General features: G+C 42.6%; 1 protein-coding gene across 4 annotated transcripts in view; it reads right to left on the bottom strand.

Moving 5' to 3' along the window:
- Nucleotides 1–26,638, bottom strand: part of SGPL1 (sphingosine-1-phosphate lyase 1) — a 96,671-nt gene extending 70,033 nt beyond the window's left edge. For 2 of the 4 annotated variants that reach the window (XM_007478193.3, XM_056799252.1), the window contains exons 1-3: nt 26,486–26,638; nt 25,831–25,951; nt 18,057–18,121 (exon numbers count right to left, since the gene is read on the bottom strand). In XM_007478193.3, coding sequence (XP_007478255.1) covers nt 18,057–18,083 — 27 coding nt within the window. In that variant the 5' untranslated portion in view covers nt 18,084–18,121; nt 25,831–25,951; nt 26,486–26,638. Of the gene's footprint in view, nt 1–18,056; nt 18,122–19,250; nt 19,555–25,830; nt 25,952–26,485 lie in introns of those variants that run through there. The other 2 variants (XM_007478194.3, XM_007478192.3) reach the window with 2 other exon arrangements.
- Between the last annotated feature and the right edge of the window lie 894 nt (nt 26,639–27,532).

The following is a 27,532-nucleotide window of genomic DNA, read 5'->3' as shown; positions in this document are numbered from 1 at the left end:
CTGAAGAGGCTGTTCTTTGGTGCATGACCCCCTGGGAAAGTTCTGATGTAACCCAGCCTTAAGGAATCTTTTAACCCCTTACAAACCACAGGCACCCCAAGAGTGAGTCACCTCTCCACTTTCAAGTTCCTGAATGTTTTCACCTTAACTAGCAAAATACATGCACAAAGGGGTACTTGGTGTGATAATGAATTTGAGGACTAGGTTTTACTGTTCTTATGACAAGCTTAAATGACACAGAAAGGGATGTGGATAATGAGAGCAAGAGACAAAAGAACTTCATCTGATAAGAATTACCTTTTTTGTCCTATCTCCTACCTTAAAGCAATCCATTCTATGTATGAACACATCCAAACCTTTATGACCTAAAGTGACTCCAACTTAGTATCCCCATAAGAGTAAACATTCAATGTTTATCCTGCCATGGCCAAGCAACTACGAGTCATCCCTCTTCTAAGGATCTCCCTTTTCTTCTGGGTAATGAGAGACATAGGACTAGTCCTTGCCAACGGGCAGAAGCAGAACCCACAATCCAAATCAACCCAACAAACAAGAAAAAACCCTATGCCCAGGGGATACAAAGACAAAAAACAAAAATGTCCCTGCCCTCAAGGATTATCAGGGGGTAGGGCCAGAAAGCAGACACAACATGAACACAGATAAATGCATATGAGATAATTAGAAGAGGGAGAAAGCAAGAAAGAGTTTGGAATAAGAGGGGGGACCCTGAGCTTGCTCTGAAAGAAGTTAGATTCTAAAAGGCTACTGGGAGAATGAAGACCATAAAGCATGTTCCAGGCACAAGGGTGAGCTATACAAAAGCATGGAGGCAGGAGAGGAAAGAATATGAAGTTGGGGGCAAGGGAAGGGCAAGGGAAGCACTGTTAGGTGTTGCCAGATAAAAAAGTGTTGAGAAAATAGTCTCTGCATTTACAGATGGGATAAGACACAAATTCAGAAAACCATAATATATAATATTATACAAGTGAATTAGATAGAGGTATAAAAACATACACAATGTGGATACAATCAAATGTAACGGACTTCTCTAATGGCAGCAATGTAATGATCCAGGACAATTCTGAGGGACTCATGAGAAAGATGCTATGTGCATCTAGAAAAAGAACTGTGGGAGCAGAAACCCAGAAGCAAAACATATGATTGATCACATGATTCGATGGGGATATGATTGGGGTTTTGATGTTAAAAGATCACTCTACTGCAAATATGCCCAACATGGAAATAGGTTTTGAACAATAATACATGGATAACCCAGTGGAGCTGTATGTCAGCTCCAGGAGCAGGGGAGGGAAGGGGGGGGGGAGGGAAGAAATCATGAATCATGTTACCATGGAAAAATGTTCTAAATAATTTTTTTTAAAAAACATACACAATGTGAACTATAATGGAGGTCATTGCCGGGATCAGGTACAGTTACATAGATATATTTGAAAGGGAAATGACATTACTTTTCAACTGAGAAATTTCTTTGAATACATCAAATAAAATATGCCCTGACTGCATTTAGAAGAACATCTTGGGCATCTTGATAGTAAAACATGATTTGTGCCGGCAATGCCATTTTCCATGGAGCAGAGGGGTGGCATGAAACTTTTTGACTTGAGACTAGTTCTGTTTACAAGCAGGAATTTCTTCCACTTTCATTATCTCAGTGGTGTTGACCCAAATTCAGTGATGGACCCTCAGATCTCAGCAGCACCTAATGGCAGCACCAGCAGTAGCCAGGTCCCTACACTCCCTATATATGACATGGATCCCTCTCTTGGTTTTCACCCTAAGAAGAAACTTCTCAAAGACCTGTCCATGGTATACAATTTCTGCAGATGACTTCATCTTCTTCAGCTGAGAAATAAAGTACTAGAATGGCAACTTTGCAACAATGTGATCAGGAGCAAAGATCCCCAACTGATACAGATGGGGCACTGGACTCCAGGCAGCACCCAACTATCATATATTCTCTGAGGATGTCCTAAGCCTTCATGGCGCTGCAGCCTCTCTCTCTGCCAACCCAAAAACACAGAAAATAATATTCAGAGAAAAACAACCAAAAAATATTTTTTAAGAGAAAAACAACAATACTCAAAATGTTAAGTGTTTTGGGAAGATTCTGGTCAATAAATCAACCAACCAGTAGATTTTTGCCTGACCTCACCATCCTATTTCCTACAAAGCTGAGGGAGAGAAAAGACAATTAAAGGCTGATGTTCTTGTTAGAAAATGAGAGCAACAGTGACTGTGGACAATGGTACAATTCTGTCAGATGCCAGAAGCTAACCAGTTTATGGAATTAAGTACATAAAGTAGCAAAGCTGAGTACTCTAGTTGGTTAAAAAAACGATAGATACAATTGCATGAGTGCAAAATGGTAACAATCCACAAAGTGCACTTCTGTGATGCAAGAGAAATTTGTCATCAGTTTCCCTGTGTAAAGAGTCAGAACCATGATGGTGGGGAAAAAGAGAGACCTAGAGGCAGCCCCATGAGTTGGCACTAATGTCCGGGTGGCCTAACTATACCAGGGCCCTTGCCAAAGTTAAGGGACATTTCAGTTCCCAACCAAAAAGATGCCACCATAATCGGGGGGCAATAAACCTGCTTCTGGCAAAACATCAACTAGGGACTTGCTTTTTAAAAATTAAACTTTAAAATTAATGATCTATTCCAAAAACTAAAGTGCAAACATTACCACATTTTGAAAATGACTATTTCAAGAGATACATCATGTGTCTTGGGTGAACCTTCCCCAACCCACCCTTGGAACATAAGTGCACGAGGCTATCCAAAGGATAATATAATTCTCTTTCCCTTACTAAGGGCCTCTTTATGTCTATTTCCCTCCTCCTGCTTCTCCACTGCGAAATGTGTGAAAGTCGTGGACGTCAGGAAAGTAACCACCAGACCACAATAATGAGGACAAGAGTTTATGTGACAAAGACCTTGAGAGTTTAGTGAACCACAAACTCATAGGATTTAACAGTGTGGAAAGCCAGCCCAAACAGCTAACAATCGAAGCTCACTCTGCTATGTAACAATGGTGGGCTCTGACAAAGTACATTGTACCGTGTTCAGCTCCTAATTTAAGGGTGATGAAAATGCTGCAAGAGACACAGGAAGACACGCACACTAGAGCTCGAGCTGAGAATCAATGAACCATTCTGAAAAGCCATTTGCAATCACGCTGTAAAAATGACTGAAATGTTTGTGCTCTTTGACCCAGTCAAGGCATGTGCCGGAAGAGAGTCCGAGTTAGAAAGGAAGGACTCAAAGGCAACAAAAGATTTACTGTAGCACTCTAGCATCGAAGAACTCAAACAAAGTCAATGTCCTTAGGTTAGGGAAGAGTTACATAAACTGTGGAACAGTGTAAGGCAATGCAGAAAAGACTAGGAAGACTCAGATGAACTGGTATATAATGAAGAAAGCCAACCAAAGAGAACAACATACACGGGGGCTTCGATGATGGAAAAACCACCCCAAAACAACGTTGGCCCCAAAGAAGTGCCCCGAGAAGGCACCTTCTCTGCTCGTTGGGTCAGGAGGAGGACTAGGAATGCTGCTGCTGCTGCTGGATTCAATAGGTCAGATTTTTTGGAATGTTGGTGAATTTTGCGGAACTGGTTGGTTTGTTCCCCCTCTCTTTTATTCTTTGTTTCAAAAGATCATTTTCTGGGAGAAAAAGTGAAAAGGGATGTACTGGGAAATGTGAGTGAATCAAAAGCCAAAGATAGTAGTAATACTTTTGTCAACCAAAAGTTGTAAAAAAAAAAGTTGTAAAACAAACTAGAGTATATCCAAAGGAAAGTGAACCAGATGACGGGAGGCCCGGAAGACTACATATCAAGTGAATGAACAGAGAGTGCTTCATCTGAAGAAGGAAAGCTGGAGAGGGTGGGAAAGAGGACAATCCCAGGAGGACTGTTTGGAAGTCCTTGAAGGGATGGGCCACAGCCTAACATTTATTCTGAGCGGCTCCAAAGGGCAGAACTAGAATGGATGGATACAAGTCGCTGTGGCAGATTTCAGCTTGATCTCAGGTGAGCTTTCACTAACTCGAGCTGTCCAAACTTGGAATGGGCTGCCTCATGCGACAGTGAGTTCCCAGCTCTGGAATCTGCCAGGGTCAAGTGTGCAGCGGGGATTCCCACTTGGGCCCAAGTCATACTACATGGCCTCGGAGGTCCCTTCTAACATTAAAAACTTGTAATTTGGTGAATTCATTGGAGGAGGTTGGCTAGAAATGGGAAGAGGAAGGAAAAAACCCCAAGGCTATTATTATGATGTTTTTATTATGATAATTATGCTCATAACTCACTTATATCTCTTCACAGTTTATGAAACACTTTGCTCTCAAATAATCCTACAAACTGCTAATATTGCAGCTGTAACTCACTATATTGCAGTTCACTGTATTGTGGGGTTTTTTAAATATATCTAATTCTGTATCATGGAGTTACACTTCTCACAGCACACTATTGGCTGATGGAATGAAAGGGGACCAACCACAGTGCTGTGTTCTGTATCCTGGGCGCTGATTGGCTCAGTAGTGACTGTAGGTTAATAAGAATGTGGAAAAGGTTTATCGGGGAGTGAGAAAGGCCTATAAAGCCTTAAAACATATATAAATATAACGCCACGGCCTCGTGGATTTTCACCTACTGTGGGGGTCTCTGGAACGTAACTCCCTCAATAGGTGAGGGATGGAGAGGTGACGTAATTTGCCCAGAGTCACAGAGCCAACAGAAATCAGAGCTAAGATTCAAACCTTGCTTTCCTGGTAAAAATTTGAGCACACGTCACGCCACACTCAACTGGCCTCTAAAGCAAAGCGAAGATGACACAGGCTGCTGGCAAGACGGACCCCTGCGGCATTCTTTCTTCCAACTCCACACACTGACAAAGTAAATTCTTTACCTCCCATGATCTGGGCATGGTGTCAGTGAAGACAAGATGGCAGGCTCAAGAGCAAAGGTTCCCAGCCGCTTCCTTCTGCTTTCTGACCACAGCCTCTCCTCCTGCCTTTGGCCTGCTTACCTGACTAGGTGGTTGGCCACAAAAGGGATGAAAAAACAACCCCAGCGTAATTGACCCTGATCAGTGCTTCGGACTCCACAGATTCAGGAGCTTGAAAATGCTACTCTGTCTTGCAAAAAGCCTGCCGGTGAGCCTGCGGCCCACCAGCACAAGAGATTTCTAGCCTTTGGAAAGTGACGATAAACTAGGTTTACCTCACGTCTCCATTTTTTCTAAATGATCCTGTATGGCATCAATGTCACTCTGAAGCAGGAGCCAAGAAAGAAATAAAAAGAAAGCAAACAGCTTTTTATCATCCATGATGCACTGAAGATAACAAGTGTCCAATAACTAGCACTGACTGGATAAAGGCTGGGTGGAGGGGACACGCCACATCCATTGTACTGTGAACTTCTCTTATGGCCTCACTCTCCTCCCCTCACAGAGGAAGTCAGAACATGCCCTTGTACGGAGCTGATATGCTCAGAGCCAAGTTCACACCAAGAAGCTCTTAACAGAAAATGGTCCATTTGCTTAATTCATTCCAGGTGCCCTAAAAAAAGACTATGGACTTTTCTTTCAGACCTAGGGAAGGTGGTGAACCGAACAATGGCCAGAAGGCTGAACCCTTTTCGTGTCTGATTGCAAATGAACTGCCTGCCCAAGTCCTATATTGATTTGCTATTGTCTGAAAAGGGAACATGATACTCCAACTTAACTGCATGTCTCGTGCTGCTGCTGAGCTCCAAAAGGGGATGGTTATCTACGGTGACATGAGGTTCAAAGATATCAGAGTTGTCTTACTTCAACAGTAGATGATTAATCCAGTTTTTCTGTGACCCTTTGAATCTAGCAAGGCACGGATTGGCCTGCCATTTAGGTGGGGCACCAAATCTACTGATTTTATAGGGGGAAATTGAAAAAAAACACTATCCCTGCCCTCCTGAGAAATACAAAAGTCAGCATCAATCCTGATTTATCAACATTAAAGCATAAAAGTCCACTGATCATATCAGCACAAAAGTTCACTGATAGCCTACAATCACTAACGGATGTTAAAAAGATATTACCTGATACCAAAACTTCCCACCCTGAAATCGAGTATCAGGGAATAGGTTTGCTCTCCTCCACTTCTCATTTCCTTCTCTATCGCTATTGCACAATACAAGTCCCAGCCCTCTTCAAGAAGGGCTCTGAAGCCTAGAATACCCTGAAAGATAAGCATGTTCCATTCGGCTTCTCATGGGCAGCTCTGACAAATGGACTGCAAGATTTTGACCAAGATGGGCTGATGAAAACCTCAATAATAAGAATTAAATGTCAGGCTAAGGAATAAGGTTACATAAGGAAGTAATTTCTCAGGAAAACAGTCAGGGAGCTAAGGATCAGTCTTTCTCTACTGTAACCAAACAAGAAGAGACAAAGGAACCAAAAGAAGGAGATTTCATCTTTTTTTTTATCAGATCATAAAACTTTGTAACTTCAAAATATAAAACTGGTCAGAAAATAAATCACTTTCTTGGGCACCTCAAAAAGTACCAGATTAAAATGACCAGGAGAGGAACCAAATCTTACGAACAGGAGTGTGGAAGAGCCTGTCTGAGGAGCAGGTAGGTGGTTTAGTGGATTGAGAGACAGCTCTAGAGATGGGAGGTTCCTGGGTTCAAATTTGGTCTCAGATACTTCTTAACAGTGTGACCCTGGGCAAGTCACTTAATTCCAGTTACCTATCCCTTACTGTTCATCTCCCTTCTACCCAATACCTAGTATTGATTCTAAAATAGAAAGTAAGGATTAAAAAAAATAATGGAGCCAATCTGTCAATCTGTGCCTTTCCTCAATCACAAGCTACTAATCTTGGGCAATATGAAGACTTATTTTTTTTGTCAGTGATGACCAGGGGAATCTTTATTAAGTGGCTGTTGTGTGCTGAGAACTATGATATTTAAGTAAGTCTCTTCACTGTGTCAACATTGTGACAATATAGAAACCCATTTCCATGTTCATAAAGCAATATGAAAAGTCCCCAAAATAAAAATCATCCTATATTATACAATTAGATCTCTTTTCCCAAGCCAACACACACACACACACACACACACACACACACACACACACACACACCCTTGAAACAGAAGAAAATCAAAGCATTTGAGCTCTTAAAAGCTAATGGCCCTGGATACCGCACCTACAGCCAAATGATTATTTTCCTGGCAAAGATGAACAAAAAAAGAAACAGAAAAACAGATTCTCCCAAAGGACCTCACTTTCTCTCAGAAAGAGAAGGCAGGCAAGGCTAGGGATGAGATCTTCAGGACCTGCTGCGGTTTAGAAATCGGAGAAGCAATAATGGAAAAGGGGGAGAAGGAGGCGTTTGCTTCTAAGTGTCCTGGTCTAGTCCTCAGCCATTTATTTCCCCATTAGCCAGGAGGTAATACCAGGCCGGTGGCCTTCCAATGCTCCCCTGTTTTCTCTCTGGATATCAGATCCCTTTAACCCAGCAATGCTGCAGTTCTCACTTCAGCCCCATTGTCACAACTATAACTCTATATTCTGCCTATATTACCAAGTTATTGACCAGGAGAGAATATTAAACGTGTTTCCTTTGAAAACACTAACAAAGGATGATCAGAATGAAGGTTGGGAAGTAGACACCCAGATACTCCTCAGGAAAGGAAGCCTCCAAAACCACTAGGCTTTGTAAAAAAAGAAACTCAATTAACACATTTGTTATCTGAATGAAAAAGTGCAAAGCTAAAAAGCAGACATAGTGCAAACTAATAAAGGTACAAGTACTTATATTTTTGACCAATTGGCCAAAAAAAAAAAATCAATCAAGGTGAAATAAATTTTATAAAAAAATATAAGGGTTATCTGAAACCCTTTTAAGAGATCGGGGGTAAAGCAATTATTTTAATTACCTGCGTTTCACAGGCCCCTCCCACTTAAAGAAAAGAAATAATAGTGGAAAGAACCCCAACATGTCCCTTGTGGGGAAGAAATGATCTGGGCTCCTCTTTTCCCCAGGCTCTGATCCTAGACAGGAGCAGATATTTCTAACCCTGAAAATGAATTAGTTTTTCTAAACCCTGAAACCTTTTGCAAAATTTCCCTCAAAAGTTTTGCTGTTTTTAAAGATGACAAGATTAAAGACATCCTAAAAAATGTTGCCAAAGAAAGCTATAACGTTCACATTTCCAATTTTTTTAAAAACCCTTACCTTCTATCTTGGAAGCAATACTGTGTATTGGTTTCAAGGCAGAAGAATGATAAGGGCTAGGCAATGGGGGTTCAGTGACTTGCCCAGGATCACACAGCTAGGAAGTATTTGAGGCCAGATTTGAACTCAGGACTTCCCATCTCTAAGTCTGGCTCTCAATTCACTGAACCACCCAGCTGCCCCCATTTCCAATGATTTTTAATGAAAAAACATGGTTTGAGAACAATCTGATCCTAAAGAAGATAGACTCCAATTAAGTACCTTGACTTCCAAATCCAAAGTTATAACCTTTAGAAAATAACTCTATTCATCATCTACTCATCTATAGGTCATCTTTAAATGAAAAAACAGGCTTTCTCTTTGAGTAGATGCCAGGTTCCTATTCGGATAAAAAATACCACACTACTATTCTGTGCTATTCTGTCACGGCCTTCAAAGTAGGAGTTAGTTCTCTCTTCAAGTGCATCAAAACAAGTTCACGTTTGCTAGGGAAAAGGTGCGAGTGGTGATCAATGGAGAAGAATAAGGGCAAAGAATTCAATCACTAGTTTAGATCTACTTCACCTATAACCCCACAGATAAAGCTCCGCAGTATCAAGAACAAAGGTCTTAGTCAAGTCACATCTCCTAAAATCTGGCTGACTCGAAGTCTTTTAGAGATAAAAGCTTCTCACACAAAGATTGCAAGATGAGGCAGAATACAAGAAGTTCTGAGAAAAAACACAAACAATGGTTGACAATTTGCCAAGAGATTTGGAATTATCTACCTTGATAGTCTACAAAAAGAGCTATTGATTAAAGAAGCCATTCCTAAAAAAGGCTCTATCCCTTTGCCTTTCTCAGTGATTTTTACCGTTATCTTCACAGACGAGCCAACAAATCTCCCCACTGCTCCTATGTGAGTGCAGAACAAGAAAGTGGTGACCAGGTCATGGTAGAGCTAAATAAGCAGCCCTCAAATATCAGGAAATAGGTGCACAGTCACGGCATCCTAGCCCATCCAATAACTTTAACATTGTCATTCAGAGTGAACTGGAACAGGAATGCTCGTGCCATTTCTCAACTTGGGCTCCCTCAGAGCAGAGCAGGGGCGCTTCCCCAGTGGAGTATAAAAACGAGATCCCAGCCTCACAGTGGAAAGGAACCTCTGGGATGGAGGTCATCAAGGCAACCCCCCCCCCCCATGCACAAGAACTCCCTCCCCATTTCAGAGATTGGGCTAAACTGGCCTGAAATACTGAGCAGAAACCAAAGAAGCCCAATCCTTTGCTCTGAGAAGGATCTGAAGCGATGCTATAGAAAATGTCCACCATGTTTCCTTGGAGCTGGTCCACCTTTCACAGACTGGTGGGGCTCTACAAAAGGGCTGCAATGGATTTCACAGAACATCAGAGCTGGAAGGGGCATTAGAAGTCATCTAGCTAAAGCTGTCCTCGAACACTTGTTCCTCTCGACAACATCCCTCACCAACCTCCAGAAGCAGCTTTGGGAGCGCTCAGATGGTTAAGAAACGAATCCCTACGTTAAGCTTAATTCTGCCTCTGCTCCTGCGTCCTACCCTACAGAAATGGAGAAGGAAGAAAAGACAGAGAGACACAAAGGAGAGGTGACTTCGAAGGCTGACAACTTAAAAGGCCATCTAATGGTGGAGCTGGGGATGGGGGTCCTGAAGCTATCCAGATCCTAGTTCTAAGCAATGAGTTACTTAAGGTCGTTTCTGCAAAGCACTGAGAAAACTGTACCTCGGAGGACAAGCCTTGCCTACGCTTTCTGTAACTGTGGTGACTTTATCAACGTTCCAAGTACTGTACCCTCTTCCCTACTTCAGAGCAGTTAAAAGTAATGAATCAAGCCCAGAATGTTTACAGACCATAAACAAGAAGAGAGCCAGAGTTCCCATTCCCCTCCACACAGATAAAGAAAGGGACAAATCTCAGGACCAAATCTGATGCAGGGAAACAAGCAGAACTAAGCAAACATCGTACACAGAAAGTGAACGATCCAGAGTAATGGACTTCTCTACTAGTAGCAATGCAATGACCCAGGTCAATTGTGAGGGACTTGTGAGAAAGATGCTATTTACATTCAGAGAAAGAACTGTGGGAGCAAAAACGCAGAAGAAAAACAAAGAATTTATCACGTGGTCCAAAGGGTATTTGATTGGAGGTTTTGATTTTAAAAGATCACTCTATTAGAAAAATGAATAACATGAAAATGGGTTTTGAGCAATAATGCATGTATAACCCAGTGGAATTGCTCTGGGAGCAGAGAGGTAAGGGGAGGTGGGGGGTGGGGGCTCATGAATCATGTAACCATGGGAAAATATTCTAAATTAAATGTAAAATAGTTCCTTTTGCTTTAACCTTCTCACAGATCTCGTGCTACCAAAAGAGCTAACTGCTTTCTCAAAAAGTGATGAATCTATTCCTTTTAAGTTACTTTGCCAAAATTATTTGTAATGAGAGAGAAGCAAAAAAACAAGCTCAAATAGGTACAGAGGGTAGAGCATCAGGCCTGGAGATGGAAAGTCCTAGGTTCAAATGTGGTCCCAAATACTTCCTAGCTGTGGGAACCTGGATAGGTCACTTAACATCAAATGCCTAGCCCTTGTTAATTTTCTGTCTTGGAATTTATACTAAGACAGAAGGTGAGATTTGTTAAATACCTGTCCCAATTTGGACCCTCAGTTTCCCAGTGAACGGTCTCTTTGTGACCTGGGAGAGGATCTGACCTAAGGTTGGGCAATGACTGAGGTAATGACTTCCATACTTCAAGGATTCTGGTGGCAAGGCATATGATGGATGGCATTTCCTAGGAATGAGCCACTTTTCACAAGTGACTAGGACCAAAAATAGTCATCATGAGACACCCAGGCTTTCCAGACCTGTAAGGCAGAGCCACAGGACCTGGGAGCCCTTACACTCCACTGGCTTTAAGAACCCAGGACCATTTCCATATCATGGTAGAGTATCGGGACTGTAGTGACCTTTATTGATCCGAACAATTATTCTCCACCAGCAGCTCGGCTTAATTCTGAACCAAATCCCCCCTCCACACCCCTTGCATCTGCCTTTGGTGTGTTACCTTCCTCTCTCTCCTTCAGTATCATCCTCCAAGATGGCCTCCTCCCTATGGGCTTTCCAAACTAACAATCCCCCCATCCAGTCACTTCTCTGAAATTAAATGCACACTACCCTGAACATAAATATAAGCTGACAGATTCCCTAGGCCCAGCATAGTATCTTCCACACAGAAGAGGATTTAATAAATATTTGCGACATTAATTCCAACAAATTATCGTTATATCCACCTTCTGTTCTCTCTCACTTATTGCCATATTTTATCACTTTATTCCACTCCACCATAAAGTTCCATGCATACTGCTATAATTCTAATTTATATGTTTACATATTTCAGCATTTGGACTTATATACATGAAAATTAACTCCCTGGAGCAAATGTTTAATCCCTGCCTGCCCCGCCCACTTTCAGTTAGTATATTCTGAGGGAGTACAAACTATATATAACATAAGACTAAACAAAACGTAATTAGGCAGGGAAATGTAACAGAAAACTCCCAGTATATTACAAAGCCGAAAATACTTTGTTTTGGGAATACACTACTGATTTATGTTATTTACAGATCATTTTGTTTGGGGAATACACCACTGCTTCCATTCATTATCAAAACTCTTAGGAAAATGGACTGATTTTCTTCTTGATGGTCCCATTAGATTGGAACAATAATATCGAGTACAGTTCTCTGCCTAGAATATACATTCAAATATTAAGAGTCCCTCTACCTTCCGGTCCCACTAACTTGAATAAGTCTCATCCAAAAAAGGAGACAAGTCTTAAGAATGAAATAACCACAAATCTGGTTTTTCAGTGTATATATATTCAATTCAAAAAACATTTATTTATTAAGTACCTACTAGGTGTCAAATATGGTGCTAAAAGAAAAGAAAGCCACTCTGCCCTCAAGGAGCCTACAATCTAATGGGGGTAAGATAACACACAAAGGGCAGAAGGAAGGAGGGAGGAGGATGCTGTTCCATGGAGTCAAAACCAAACTAAGCTGCCAAGGGAGAACAGAGAGCTATATGGAAAGTCCTGAAGTTCAGAGCCTCTTAGGAGGAATTTACTGCTCTACCTTCCAGCTCTTCGGTCTTCCAGGCCAAGAGGAGAGGCAACAGAGGGAGATGACTAGGTGTACAGTATTGAAAACAAAAGAAACTCTGGAGTCTCAGGGGCCACCTGGCTTAACCCATAGCTGAAAACAAATCCCCACTACAACATACCAAACAAAGGGCAGTGGTTAACCAGTCTTTACCTGAAGTCATCTCCTGCGAGGGAGACCCACTAGTGAAAGCAGGGCCATTCATTCTACTCTTGGCTAGTCTTCATCATTCAAATGTGGTTTTTTTTTGCCTAGAACCTAAATCCACATCTCTGCCCACCTGTCACCTACCACTCCAGGGCCTGCTGTCTGGGACCTTTGCTTAACTACCCCATAGAAGACCTGTGGAAGAGGGGATTCCTTTTTAAAAAATCAACAAAACTTGGGCTTTAAAAGAGAAACTTTGAGCCCAAAAATCAAGATCTGAAAAGCCTATACAGTGATTATTCTAGATCAGGAAAGGCATCCTCATTCTTCTGAAGAAAGCCCTGCAGTGCATTATCCCCTGAATAGCATGTTAACCACAGTCTAAAAGGTCTAATCTAATGATAATCTAATTCTAAATAATAGCCATCTTTCATCTTATGAGATCAGTAAACTCTTTCATAAAGCCAGTGGGAATCAAGCACTGGATCTGGAGTCTGAGACCTCAGCTAAAATTTTAGCTCTAATATTTGTTACTTGTATAACGGGACAAATAACTTGGGTCATTTCGTATATAGAAAATTATCAGAACGAAAGAATTGGTACTCTTTTCCCCTATTACATTTACATTTATTACATTATTGCATTAATTTTGATTCAAACCCCCCCACCCCCACCCTCTTTCCTCACCTCAGGCCCTACTTCGGCATCATAATGTCAGAAACTGTTGTTATTAGAGGTTCCATCAGAAAATGATTGGAAATCTGGTCACCCGAGTTTCCAAATCTTCTATCTGGCTAACTGTATAAATCTCAATTCTAGAAACAAATGAGTTTTTCCCATCTATAGTCCACAATTGTTCTGTCTAGAGCAGAAGGCCCCAAACAGCCAATCTCAAATGTCCAGGTCTGAGCTGTGGAATTAGAGGATAGAATCACTTTCTCTGAGACTTGAGACCATTTCTAGCAGCAAAAGACATAGCCACTGCCAGAGGGCCCCTATAGTCCTCTGGACTCCTCCAAATGTCCTAATCAAAGCACCACTACCCACGACCCCAAGACTCCCAGAAAAATAACCTTCCCCAAGAAAAGTTGGGAATCCTGAGTTCGACAGTTCTCAAACTTTTAAATCCAGAACCTCTTTCCATTCTTCTTCTTTTGTTTCTGTGAGTATCGTGAGATTTAAAAGAAAAAAGAGATGCAAAGCTCTTTGGAAATCTTCAAGCATTGTCAATTATTGTTATTATTATTATCGTTATCCTTATTAGCCTAGGGTCCCCAGGCCCCTGAGTCTAGTGATAACTTCATTCCCAGAACTTCCTGCAGAGTTCAAGCATGTTTATAGAGCAAGATGGGTTAACAATTGGGCTCTCAGGGAAAAAAAAGAATGTATGAAAATACATTTTGGAGTTCAATTTGCTTTGTTATCATCACCTTCTTAAATCAATCAGCAAAACAACAAAGCCCTGATTTGTAGCTTTTGCTTGGGTTAGAATTTGCTCCAGCACAATCCTGGTTTTATCAGTATTACCATATTGGAAATTTAAACTGATAAATTTTTAACTTACTACATGTTAACAGAAATAACACATTTTTATGAAAAATAATTCTATTTTCCTAAACAAAAAAATTTAGCAAGAACAGTGATATTGTTTTACACATTTTTCCAAATTTCTTTAACTTCTGCCTTAGCAGAAGATAGCTAGATTCTCATTCCTGCCTTTGAATTCAATCTGTAGTCCGTCAGGAAGAGCTGAATTCAAAACTGACCTCAGACATTTACAAGCTATGTGACTCTAGGCAAGTCACTTAACTTCTACTTGTCTCAGTTTCCTCAACTACAAAATGGGATAATAGCACCTACCTCACCGAGTTGTGAAAATAAAATAAGATAAAATTTATGAAGCACTCAAATGTAAGTGCTGGCTCTTTATTGCAATATTGTGATTGGAAAAAAAAAATCTGACCTCACAAAAATATACAGTCAGAAAATTGTAATAGGCAAATGTCGTAGTATCATTTTGAAAATAGTTTTGACTTTAAGGACCCTGCTTAAAGAACTACTGCCCTCATTTAAGGCAATCTTTCCTCTACAGTCTAAATCTGTTCATCCTGATTCAGCTGATGACTCCTCTGATTGCTGGTTGGGAAGAAAGAAATCTCAATAAATGAATATATTTATAAGGCACCTTTCTCTTTCAATGCTGAAAGTGCTTTCCAATCATCAATGCGGTGCACATTTCTGGTCTTCAGAGTTAGTAGATGAGGGAATGAAGAGGAAGATGACCAATCCACAGGAAGAATGCTAGAAAATGGATTGCTCTGCCCTCCTCTAATGAAAGCGAGGGTAAGAGAGCAACATTCTTACAGGCGTTACTAGCAATGGTTCCATCTGGATCATTTCTGTTCTTATCACTCCCGTTCCCACCACCCTCCTAGTTACCTTTCTGGGTCCAGTCCTGGGCTAGATGCTTTGAGAACTACAAAGAAGTGTAAGACATGCTTCCTGCCCTACAGGAGCTTATGGTCTAGTGGGAGAGAGAAAACATAAGTTTATGGGGAAAAAAACAGCAGCTGCAATAATACGGCAGTACATTATACGTGATACAAGCAAGTGCTAGAGGCTATTGGATTTCCAATATTATTAAATATGGTTTTGCTAAGTACACTTCTTTTTCATTTCTTTCTCTCCCTTCTACTTCCCCCTCCTGCTGAGGGAGGAAAAAAGGATAAACAAAACTCTTGTAATGCTTACGCATATTCAAGCAAGACAATGTTTCCTATGGTCAGTGTCCAAAAGTATGTACCTCGTTCTACTGCGATCTTCCTAACTCCTCTCCTCACCTAGAATCTCAAACACCCCCCACCCTTGGCTCCCCTCCAGATCCCATCAGAACCTTCCTAGTGCACAGTTCAGATCAGAGGCAGCTGAGACAGAGATTCAACCCTGCCTCTGACCCTTGCTAGCTGTCACTAAATGAGATCATATTGATGGGCATACAGCACTTGAGACGCCCACGTAGATAGATAGAAAGGTGGAAGGGCCCTTCTCTGAGGCCATCGTGCCCAAACTTCTTTTATGGATGAGGAACATGCAGCCTGGGGGGGGAGTCGGGGCCCTGTCCCAGGTCACACAGATAATGTTGGACTCCAGAGCCAGGAATTCTTTCCACTGTACCCCTGCCTCAGATCTTGGCTCCTTGTGGCCTCCCACATAAAGTGGAATGTCTTTGGCTCAGCTATCAAGAACCTTCGCAATCGGGCTCCAAACTACTTTTCCTGACTAGTTTTACCTTGCAGTCAAACTAGACCCTCGCCACATGCCACCCCTAAAGCCATCCCTTCCTTTCCCATCCCTGGACCTAGCCCTAAGCAAAGGTGTACCACAACCAGCCCTTTAAAACCTCCCTTCTTTAAGGTCTTCTCAGGTGCTCCAGGCTTCGTGAAGCCTCTCCCCCTCCATCAAGGAGTGAGGTTTCTCCTCTAGTGAACTCATAGCACTTTCTCCGCTCTTCTCATACACTTAGCATTCTCCTAATTGCAGTGTTATCTGCATACAAGTTTCCCTGCTCCTACAGAGTCTAAGTTATCTGAGGTCAAAGGCCATGTTCTCAGGACCCAAACTGGCCTTCATCTCCATGAAGCCCTCCATGACTGCCCACAACACCTGTCTGCCTCATTCATAATATATTGCCTGATAGTCTATTTTTTTCACAAACATTATCTAACATACAGTAGGCCATACATACCTTGAGGGTAAGAATTATGTCTCAGACCTCTTTTCGCCCACAAAACTCCTAAGTGTGCAGGACTACATACTCAGTAGGTAATCACATTCTTTTCTTTTGAAACCTTACCTTCTACCTTCAATACTAATATTACTAATTACTAATATTACTAATACTAATAAGTATCAGTTCTAAGACAGAAGAATAGTAAAAGCTAGTTGCTAATTGGGGTCAAGTGACTTGCCCAAGTTCAAACAGCAAGGAAATGTTTGAGGCTGTATTTGAACCCAGGACCCCCCATCTCCAAGCCTGACACTCTATGCATTGTGTTGCTGCCTAGCTGCCCAGGTTAATGTAAACTGTTAAAGTAAACTAAGCCCTAAGCTCTGACAACTGTGCCATCCAAAAACACCCTCCATCTCCACCTGCTGGGGACATCCTCCAGAGAACAGGAAAAGGAAAGTTTCAGGGTGAATTCTCTCCCTCAACAATTGGCCATAGATTTCCTATGATTCTACCTCAAAGAATTCAAGAAAAAAAGAGCTGCTTCTTTCTAACAATATCACCATGTACATAGTGAATGTGCTGTCTTTTAGCTACACCTCTGTGAATCCTCACCAAGACAAGTAAATTATCTCCACTACCAAAACACATCAAAGTGCTGAAGAAATATGGGCAATCACCAACTCCAAACCAGGACTGGCCAACAGTCCTACTAAACAGTCAGTATTCACAAAGTAGCTCATGCTGATTAACCTAAGAATCCATGAAGTAATAAGATCATTCATGCACATGGCTCTCAATAATACCTTACACTCTTGGGAGTCAGGGGAGGCATGAAATCAAGTAGGGAGGAGACAGTGTTAAATCAGATCTTCTCTAGGAATTTGGTCACAAAATAGAAAAAAATAGTTTCTATAATATATACTTTAAAAAATACTTTCCCAAGCCTACCACAAACATATATGAGGGGTGTCTACACACATACACACATCTGTATATATAAATGTGTGTATGTGTACAGATACATTTGTAAATAGATATGTGTACATATGTACATGTATTTATATATACATATCTACATGTAGATAGATATACATACATGTATTTCAGTAAGGGTTTTAACTATTGACAAGATATACTGAAAATACCCAAAATTTTACCATCACTGGTGCCCAAAGTTGTAAATATGTTCTGTGAAGGGGCCAAGTCCAAACATGAATCACAACATTACTAAAATCACCCACATTCCCAAATACAATCCAGATCTCAATACCACTTTACCTTTACACATATTTGTTATACATATACTTGTTTTGATGCTGAGAAGAAATATAATTCCCAGAGGGAAATTTTCTGGACTAGATCCTGCCTATTTCCCAAGGATGACAACCAATTCTATGGTGCCAGTAAGGGGGGGGGGGGGGGGAACCACCCATAGGTTCAAATAAAGAAGAATTGAAGAAGAGAATTATTTAGCAAAACCAAAAGTAGAAGAGACTAAACCTTCCCTACACTTAAGCCAGGGACAAAGAAAAAAAAATCTAAAGCCAAAATGTTCTCTCCCTCCCTCCCTCCCTCCCCCCATTCTCCAGATGCAGCTTTAAGCCATTTGGAAAGGTAGACAAAATACTCTCCTGTCCCTGAAAAAAAGGGTGGCATCTACACATCCAAGTGCCCTGATTCATACTGTAATTGTGCTGGACTTTTTCCATTTCAGCTACACACAAAAACTGCCTCCGGAAAAGACTCACCATTTTTAGGAAATCCCAGTCAAACATCTCCCTCCTCCTCCTGTTTTTCCTTCTGTGCCTTCTTGCTGTAAAAAAAAGAATACAGAGATTTAATTCCAAGGCGGTTTCACATCGCAGCAGGTCTCTACCCGAGTTGTCCAAAAGATTTCGCTTCCTTCTTTGAAAGCTCAGGTTTCACTCTTAGGACTCAGGGTCAGGTCCCGCCCCTCCATCTGATTGAGCGAATCAGAAGCGGACTTCCTCAGGCTCCACCCAGAAGATCCTTCCCAAACTGAACATCCCAGTACCTGCCCCAGGTCAATTTCAAGGATCAGTTTCTTTCCTTTATTTACCAAGACTCTCCCAGGCGCCGAGGTGGGGGGGGGGGGGGGGGGGGGGAGGTCACCCTCAATTAGACTTTCTCCCACAAAACCCCAACCTTTACTGTGCTCGGATTCAAACCCGTTTCCAACCCATCTCTGAACAACTCTACCTACACCCCATACACCTGGGTTCTGCACCTCCACCGCGGTCCTTGCTGAGGACCTTGAATCCGGGTCCCACTGTACCACCCTCCAGTACCCTCAGAGAAACCTCACCCCTTTTCGAACCTCCCCCTCAAAGCTCCTCCCGACTCTTCGGAGATGGTATCCCTGATCCCTCAAGACTCTCCCACCAAGAGGCTAGAGACGATTCGGAACCAATCTTCCTCAGAGACCACTCCCCATAACCATTCAGAGGGACCCTATCCAGAAAGAGCCCCAATCCTTGGCGGGATCCCCAACTCAAGGACCCTTAATACCACTGAGGGCAGTACCGACACCTTAGAGAAAACCCCAAACCAGTGACCCCCCCAACTCCTCAAAAGGTGGGACCTCCGACCTCCCAGAGGGAGCCCCAAACCCTCAGAAGGACCTCCAAACCAGATAGACTCCCCAATCTCTCAAAGGATCCCCCATAAAGCTCTCGGAGGAACCCCCAAATTAGAGACCCCCAACTCCTCAGTGAGACTCCCAAAACAAAGGGCCCCCAAATCCTGAGACTGGTACCCCCAGATGAACTCCCAAACCCAAGGGACTCTGGCCCCTCAGGGGAACCCCAGCAACCCATCAGAGCTGGGACCTCGGATCTGCCAGTGATTCCCAAAGCAGAACTCCTGATCCTTCAGATGGGTCCCCCAAACCAGAGGGACACCGGAGAGCTAGAACCTCTTACCTCCCAGATGGACCTCCAAACCAGAGGGACCTCGATCCTTCAGAGGGACCCCCGCAATCCGTGAGAGCTGGGTCCTTCAACCTTCAGGAGGAACCCCTAAGCCCAAAGGACCCCTCCTCCCAAGCGATCCCTCCCTCCCTCCCTCCCTCCCTCCTCTCCCCTCTTATCACCCCGCAACAGGATCCCTCTTCTCTCAGTCTAAGGCCCAACCCGGACCCGGACTGCCCGCAGAGATTGAAGCCGAGACTGCTCCGCCTCCTCCCCTCCCCCTCCCCCTTCTTCTCCCCCTCTCCTACTCCTTACAGCCCCTCCCCCTCCGCCGCTCACGCAGCTCCCCGCCCGGAAGTGGCTCCATCAACCTTATCACTCAGGCCCAGAGCTACCATCACTGCGCATGCTCGGTAAGCGACACCGAAGACCGAGCAGGGAGACCAGAAGCAGAGCGCCCCCACCACCTTCCCGAGAATCGAGAAAGCGCGACGGTCTCCATCTCGTGACCAAGAGGAGGAATTGCACACTCCGCCTACTGGGGACATCCTCTGAGGAAGAGGAAAAGGAAAGATTCAAGTCGAATTCGCTCCATCATCAAACATTTATTAAACGTTTCTGTGCCAGGCTCTCTGATGGGCATGAAGATAATAATGATAATAATCAAAGTATCCTACAGCTAGAGATGCAAGCGTCCTCAAAAGCCATCCAGGCCAACCTCCTCATCACAGGTGGGATTCGAATCCAGGTCCCCTGGCTACGAAGCCAGCGTCCTTTCTACTGTACCAGGCTGCATAAGAGTGGGTACATCATAAATAAATGTCTGAGGGACTAAACCACCCCACCCTTGTCAGAGTGATCCTTGGCCCGTATCTGCAGGGGCAATCAGGAGACTGAACCAAATGTGAGGATCCCAAGATGAAGGGACAGTCATGATAGGGAAGCTATGGCTAATAACCATACAAACTAATTTGTATAATTTCCATAAATATGGAAAGTTAAGTGGCTCAAGGCATTGAGAACCAGGCCTGGAGATGGGAGGTCCTGGGTTCAAATCTGGTCTCAAACATTTCCTAGCTATATAACTGGGCCCAGACACTTAACTCCCATTGACTAAGCCTTATTATCTCTTCTCTGCCTTGGAACCTATGCACGGTATTGATTCTAAGATGGAAGGTAAAGGAAAAAGAGAGAAAGAAAGAGGGAGAGAGAGAGAGAGAGAGAGAGAGAGAGAGAGAGAGAGAGAGAGAGAGAGAGAGAGAGAGAGAGAGAGAGAGAGAGAGAGGGAGAGAGAGAGAGAGAAAGGATATGAGACAGAGAGAGACTGAGAGGAGAAAGAGAGACAGAGAGAGAAGGAGAGAGAGAGGAGAGGAGGGAGGGAGAGAGAGAGAAAAGGAGGGAGGGAGGGAAAGAAAAGACATTAAAAATGCAGTTATATTTTCCTGCTTAATATAAAACTTGAGAATTGGGAGAGGTCTTAATGACCATTCAGTTCAATCATTGGACAGATGAAGAAACTGATGGCCAGAGAAGGTTAAGAACTTAGCCAAGGTTATCTGACAGAATTCAAATGCCTATAATAAAATGGGTTAGTTGGTTTGATTGTTTTTTAAATTTGTGTCCCAGGCTCCAGTGTCTGGCAAATAGTGATTGATGGGCCTCTGAGGTCCCTTCCAGATCTAAATCTATGATCCTATATTGTATATTGTATAAATTGCATTAGTGTAACTAGTTATAAACAGACTAATACTTGAGTCTCCTGACCTGCCTACCCTACTGCCAGTGTCAGCCCCATATGCTTTGATTGAATCAGAAAAAAAGAAAAGACAAAGAAAATTATTCTAATTGTTCAAAAAGAGAACTCTTACATCAGAAGACATCGTGATTGTACCTGTATATCATACATTTCTAAGGAAATGGCTTTTTGTTATGGAGCTCCCAGGGAAATAATTTTTCTTAAATAGCACATTATCCTTCCAGACATCCAGGTTCACCTCAGAAACACTCAAGACATGACTCTCCCCTACTTCGCATCAATTGCAAAGTTTTGTAGCTTCTAACTCCACAACATCTATCTGTCCTCTTCTCCCCACTCATCTGACCTCCCCCTTACAATTATTGTGTCTTCCTAACTGATCTCCCTTCTTCTAGCATCTTCCTTCTCTAATCCATCCTCCACACACAAGTCCACTCATGACAGTGACTCCCTCGGGGCTCTGAGATAAAATACAAATTCTTCATCTTGGCTTCGAAAGCCCTTCACAAGTTCCTGTGGATCTTTCTAAGCATGTTACATACTCCTTTGTGAGATTCACACTCCAATCAAACTGGCCCGGTTGCTATTAAACTCAATTCAGCATTCCTACTCCCACTTCATGCCTTTCTGTAGATAATCCCTCATGCCTGGAATGAACTCCCTTTTACTTCCCACCTGTTGTGATTCCTAGTTTCCTTCAAGGCTCAGCTCATGAGACATCCACACAGCTCTTTCCCAATCGGTCCCTACTCCTGACACAAATACAAACATACCCTAAACCAGGTGCGACTGTCCTCTTCCACCTCCTCCTCATTGTATTTATTTATTGAGGTATACCTGAAATCAAATCTGACCTCACACACTTACTAGCTGTGTGAATCTGGGCAAGTTACTTAACCCTTGTTTGCCTCATTTTCCTAATCTGTAAAATAAACTGGAGAAAAAAAAAAGTCAAACCATTCTAGTATCTTTGCCAAGAAAATGGAGAGTCATGGAGAGTCAAACATGACTGAAATGACTGGACAAGAAAAATCTGGGCCTACATTTTATTCCTCAAATTGACTATAAATTCCCTAAGGGCAGCAATCATCTTTTCATTTTTTGTTTTGTGTCCCTAGCACCTAGGACAGTGCCTTGCATAGAAAATATGCTTGTTAAGTTGCATTTAAATAACAGAACCCAGGAAATAATTGGATTCCATTATAAAAATGTTTTAGATTATGGAACAGTAATTTAATTTATGATGATTATTTTTATAATTGTTGTTTATTCAGCTTTCAACAAGCTAGCTCTGGCTGCTTATCAATCTTCCCTTTCCCCCAGACCTTTGAGATCTTAGTTCAGATCTTACTTACCTAAATTAGTTTATTATCCCAGGTGTTCTGCCCTTCCAGTTTGCTATCATCTATGTTTCCAGTCCTTGCAACTGAAGGCACTATAATCAATCAATTTTACTCGCCTCACTTTGCCCAAAAACAGATAATCCCACAGCTCTGGCAGTGAGGAGGTAACCAGCTGTCCTGCTATGTCTCTGGATTATTGCAAGCCCCACTCTTGTTCCTTAGCCCTAGGAGTAACCAAGTGCCACAGATTCCCTGGATCATGAACCCCATGAAGATAAGGTGAATGTTTTTTCTATTTCAAGAGCTGGACACAAAATCAATGTTTGTTATTGCCAACCCTTACCACTTCTCCATTCTTCTTGTGCCCCAAACTCATTCCATTTCAGCCATGTACAAGGAGAATCATACCCTTGATCTTGCCACCACATATCCACCCATAAGTGTTCTACCTCCACTATCAAGAATTCTGAAATCCCTTTTATTTGAAGATAGTTATCTTTTCTCATTTCTTCTTATTCCTTCCTCAACTGGGTCTCTTAGAAGCCATAGTAGCCTTCAAAGCTCACCTATCTGATACCTTTTCTGATCACAAATCCCAGATTTTATTTTTTAACCTTTATTTTCCATCTTAGAAGCAATACTATGTTTTTACTCCAAGGCAGAAGACAGGTAAAGACTAGGCAATGGTGGTTTAGTGACTTGCCCAGAGTCACACAGCTAGGAGGTGTCTAAGGCCAAATTTGAACCCAGGACTTCCCATCTCTAGGCCTACCTCTCAATCCACTGAGCTACCTGCTGCTGCCCCTCAACTCCGGATTTTAAGGCAGAATCCTTAAACTGGAATGGGGCAAAAAATTACATCTTTATTTTTATTAACTCATGATTTCCTTCATAATCTTAAGTGTTTGATTTTAGGCATTTAAGCAGCAGGATTCTGAGAAGGGATCCACAAGTTTCATCAGACTGCTAAAGGAGTCCAGGACATAAAAAAGGGTGAAAAACTCCAACTCAATAGCATTCCCGAAAGTACCTTGTATTTATTGTTTATATACTACTATGCATATATTGGACATACTATATGTATTACCTCCCCCCTGAAAACTATACACTATAATCATTTCTGTCTTTGGATAGTTATCTGTCTTTTTCTCCTTCCTGCCTTTATATTCCTAGCATATAATAGTCACTTAACAAATGCCTGTACAATGATTGGTTGATAGCAAGTGGAGCAGATAAAAGGTTAGAAATTTTGCCTGGGAAAGCAAGAATCTACCTACATTCTACCTGACTCAAAAGGCTCTATCGTCCTTACAAATTCTGGGACAGGGTCAGTACTAGAAAGACAGTGTTATACAGTAGAAAGGGAGTTGTATTGGAAATTAAGAGAATCTGGATTAAAACCTTGGCTCAACAACCTGTGTTATTTTAAGTCACTCTGGGCTTCAATTTCCTCATCTATAAAATGAAAGGCTTAAGGGGCAGCTAGATGGCTGAGTGACTAGAGAGAGAAGCATAGAGACAGGGAGTGGGTATTGGGTTAAAATACGACCTCAGACACTTCCTACCTGTGTGATCCTAAGCAAGTCACTTCATCCCCATTGCCTAATCCGTACTAGCCTGATGCCTTAGAACCAATAAACAGTGTCTATATTCTAAGACAGAAGGTATGTTTTTTTAAAAAATGAAAAGCTTGAATAGATGATCCCTAAGGTCTCTTCCAACCTCCAATCTATGATTCTAAGGACAATTACCCAAGGTAATGGCCCAAAAGCTCTCTTGCCTCTCCAGTAGGGCAGGATCTTTATCTCCACCAACAAGGAAAGAGACCCAGATCAGTGAACTTTGGGACAGAAGTTATAGAACTTTATCTCAGCTGCCATTTTGCTGCTGTTCTCCAAACATGGTATTCCATGATCAGTCTCTAAGGCTTTGAACAGATTAATCCTCTCCATGGCTAGAATGTTCTCCCTCCTCATCTTCTCAATCTCTGTCTCTCTGTCTGTCTGTCTGTGTGTGTGTCTCTCTCTCTCTCTGTCTGTCTGTCTCTCCCTCCCCATCTCCTCTGTCTCCTCTGTCTGTCTGTCTGTCTCTCTCTCCTCTTTGTCTGTATCTCTCTCTGTCTGTCTTTCTATCTCAGTCTCTCTCCTTACCTATCTTGCTGTTTCCTCCAGTTTACCTAATCTACCCCAATCGTTATCATTCCTCCCCCCTCCAAATTACCTTGTATTTACTTAGCTGTAAACACCATGTTTCTCCCCAGTAGAATAACTCCTTGAGGACCAGAAATGTTTTGCTTTTACCTTGGTATCCCTAGCACCCAGCATCTAACAAATAGATACTCGTTGAATAAGGACAACAGACTGGCCAATAAGAAAAGGCTTTTAACTTAGATATCTTTCTATATTTTATTCCAGTACCTCCAAAGAAGTCTTGCCTTTGTGACCCAGGGCAAGTCACTTAACCTCTCGATGCCCCAAGAAATTCTAAGACTGGAATTTGCATATCTGCTTTGGAATAGGGAATTTCCCCAATGGGAAGGTCCTAACTGAAACTACTATTTTGGTCTTTTAAAAAAACTGTATTTATTAGTGTACCAAGTTTGGTAAGTGATCTTTCTCAAAAGTTACTATGGAATAGATCACCAACAAAGGTGGTCAACATGAAGTGGGATCCACTTCATTCAATCAATTCTCCCCAGGCACTGTGGATGCAAAGGCAAGAAATGAAACAGTTCCAGCCCTCAAAGAGTTTACATATCTATTGGGTTGTATTTTCTTTTTAAAAATTATAGTGTAAGAGGTAGCTAGGTAGCATAGTGGATAGAGTACCAGGCCTGGAGTAGGGAGGACCTGAGTTCAAATTTGACCTCAGACATTTCCTGGCTGTGTGACCCTGTGCACGTCACTTAACCCCAATTGCCTAGCCCTTATCAATTTTTTAATCAAATCGCTATCAATTCTATGTATTTTTTTTAATTCTATTAGGTGGGGGGGGGGGTAATAAGAATTGGAAGGTACCATTGGGATCTAATATAGCTCCTTCAACAGTGACCCAGCTCGCTACAGGAAAGCTGGGATTCAATCCCAGGTCTCCTCATCTTGGAAAGGTACAAGGTGCTTTCCACTGTTCCACAGTATCTGTGCTCTACAGTTAATCCTCTCAGAGAAAGCCATAGCAGTGGCTATTTACTCCTAGGTATCTTCTCAAATCATTTTTGTTTGTTTTTATTTTTTTGTAATCTGGGAGATAAGGAAGAATAAGGAATGTATCCTTTCCCAAGGATCTCTCACCTCTCTGAGCTGCTACTCAGACTCAAAAATTCAGATTTACTTTGGTTTCATTCTTAAAGGCAAACGACCCAACTGAAGAGAATCTCCTGTGGCTCTATCCCAAGAAAATCTCTACAGAAAATACAGAAAAGAGGGCAAGTTTCCCACCCCACTCCCAACATACACACACACACACAGCAGAAGGATGGAGAGGGCCAACTCACCTGGAGGATCAGGAAGATCATCTAAGGTTGGAGAACAAGGATATGCTGTCCCTGTTGAAGCTCTCCCACTTGTGGCTTGTTTCTGGTACTCGTTACCACGCAGGATGTGTCCCTAGAGTGACTATTTCACAAAGAGACAAATTGGTGAGAAAGTTCCTGTTCCCTGGGGGAGCCAGAAAGCAAGCAAAAAAGTAGAAGCTACCAACAGAAAAGATGACAACACTACTGTCCCTGGGGCAAATGGAAAGGACTTGTCTCTGGAGGTGGAGATGGTAGGTACGAAGGAGATGGGGGGAGGTAGGCATGGAAGAAGGCTGCCTCCGCCTCCCACCCCACCCCACCCCCACTACAATAGGATCCAAAGCTTCCTGGGATTCTAATGACTTGGCAAGGGAGTCTTGGGGATGCACAGCGATATTCACTGCTTCAACCACAGAAATCGCAGAGAACAGAATTTTTCCAGAGGAAGTCCCCTCATTCCTCCCTCCCCTGCTTCAAAAGGTCCACTAGTAAACATCAAAAGAGAGCCAACAAAGAGAGAGTTTTTCAATAATAAACAAAAACAAACAGCTCAGGGGGAAGGAGCTACAGAGAAATCAAAGCCAAGGCAGGCATCAAACTGGTCGGGTAGAAGAGGAAAGGAAGACACAATCACCTTGAAGTTCAAACAGCGACCCCAAGAACCCAAGCCTTGAAGTTAAGAGCTTTTCATCTCGGGTTATTTCCATTTAAACGCCTAATCCACGAGATGTGTGATTGGCTGAACGCAGCCCATCTCCTCTTACTTTATTGGTCTAGAACCGAGAAGAAACGCCCACTAGAACTCAGTCTGTCACAACGAATTGATTGGTGCCTTTTACTTGTCTTCCCCCACCCACCCACCCCTTTTGGCTGAATCCACAGCCTTTGTGAAGCTGCGCTGCTGTCCTGTGGGTTTTTTCCAAGAAGCTGGGGTTTCGTTGCTAGGACACCAGCAACAGGTGTGGACCACACCTAGCCTGAGCTCTGGCTTTGCTGATTTCTCCTTCTTATTTCCCAGGGTCCCAGGATGGCTTTAAGATTTTTTTTTACTTGCGAGAGAGGGGTGGGGGGTGAAAGGGGATGTCTTCCCAGACCAGAACCTTTTTTTAAAAAGAAAGAACTGAACTTCTTGGGTCTTTGCTAATTATTTCAATTCCCTTTGGCAAATCTATGAAAAATTGCGGTATGTCGTGAAGGGAGATCCTTGTTCCTGACTGCTTTGCAGGCTACCTAGCCCAAAACGCCCTTCCTTAACCATATACCCTGCAACCTCGCCCCGCCCATGCCAGCCTCATCCCACCTACATCCTTGCCCATCTTCAAGGTCCCCCAGCAAGAAGCAGGAAGTAGAATCCTGCCCTTGAGAAGCTTTCTCCCTCTGAAAGCAATCTGTCCTGGGCGACCCCTCCGGCACCTGTTCCTGGAAAATTACTTTGTATATCTGTTGTATTTACTCAGGCATTTCCTCCTAAGAAAATCTAAGTTCCTTGAAGCGGAAGTTGAAGGGAGTTGTTTCTCTTTGTCCTTGGAGCCGAAGCACATAGCTGGTACTCAGTGAAGTCTGGAACTGAATAGATAGATGACTTGGACTCCCTTGCTTCTGGGGTCGCTTAAATGGAGTTTCACTATGACCCTAAAGAAGTCATCTGGGGGGAGGGGGCAGCTGGGTATCTGGGTAGCTG

This window comes from Monodelphis domestica, chromosome 1 (assembly GCF_027887165.1).
Source record: "Monodelphis domestica isolate mMonDom1 chromosome 1, mMonDom1.pri, whole genome shotgun sequence".
NCBI classification, from domain to species: Eukaryota; Metazoa; Chordata; class Mammalia; order Didelphimorphia; family Didelphidae; genus Monodelphis; species Monodelphis domestica.
The sequence above is the reverse complement of the archived record's forward strand: the minus strand, read 5'-3'. Positions and strand labels throughout refer to the sequence as shown.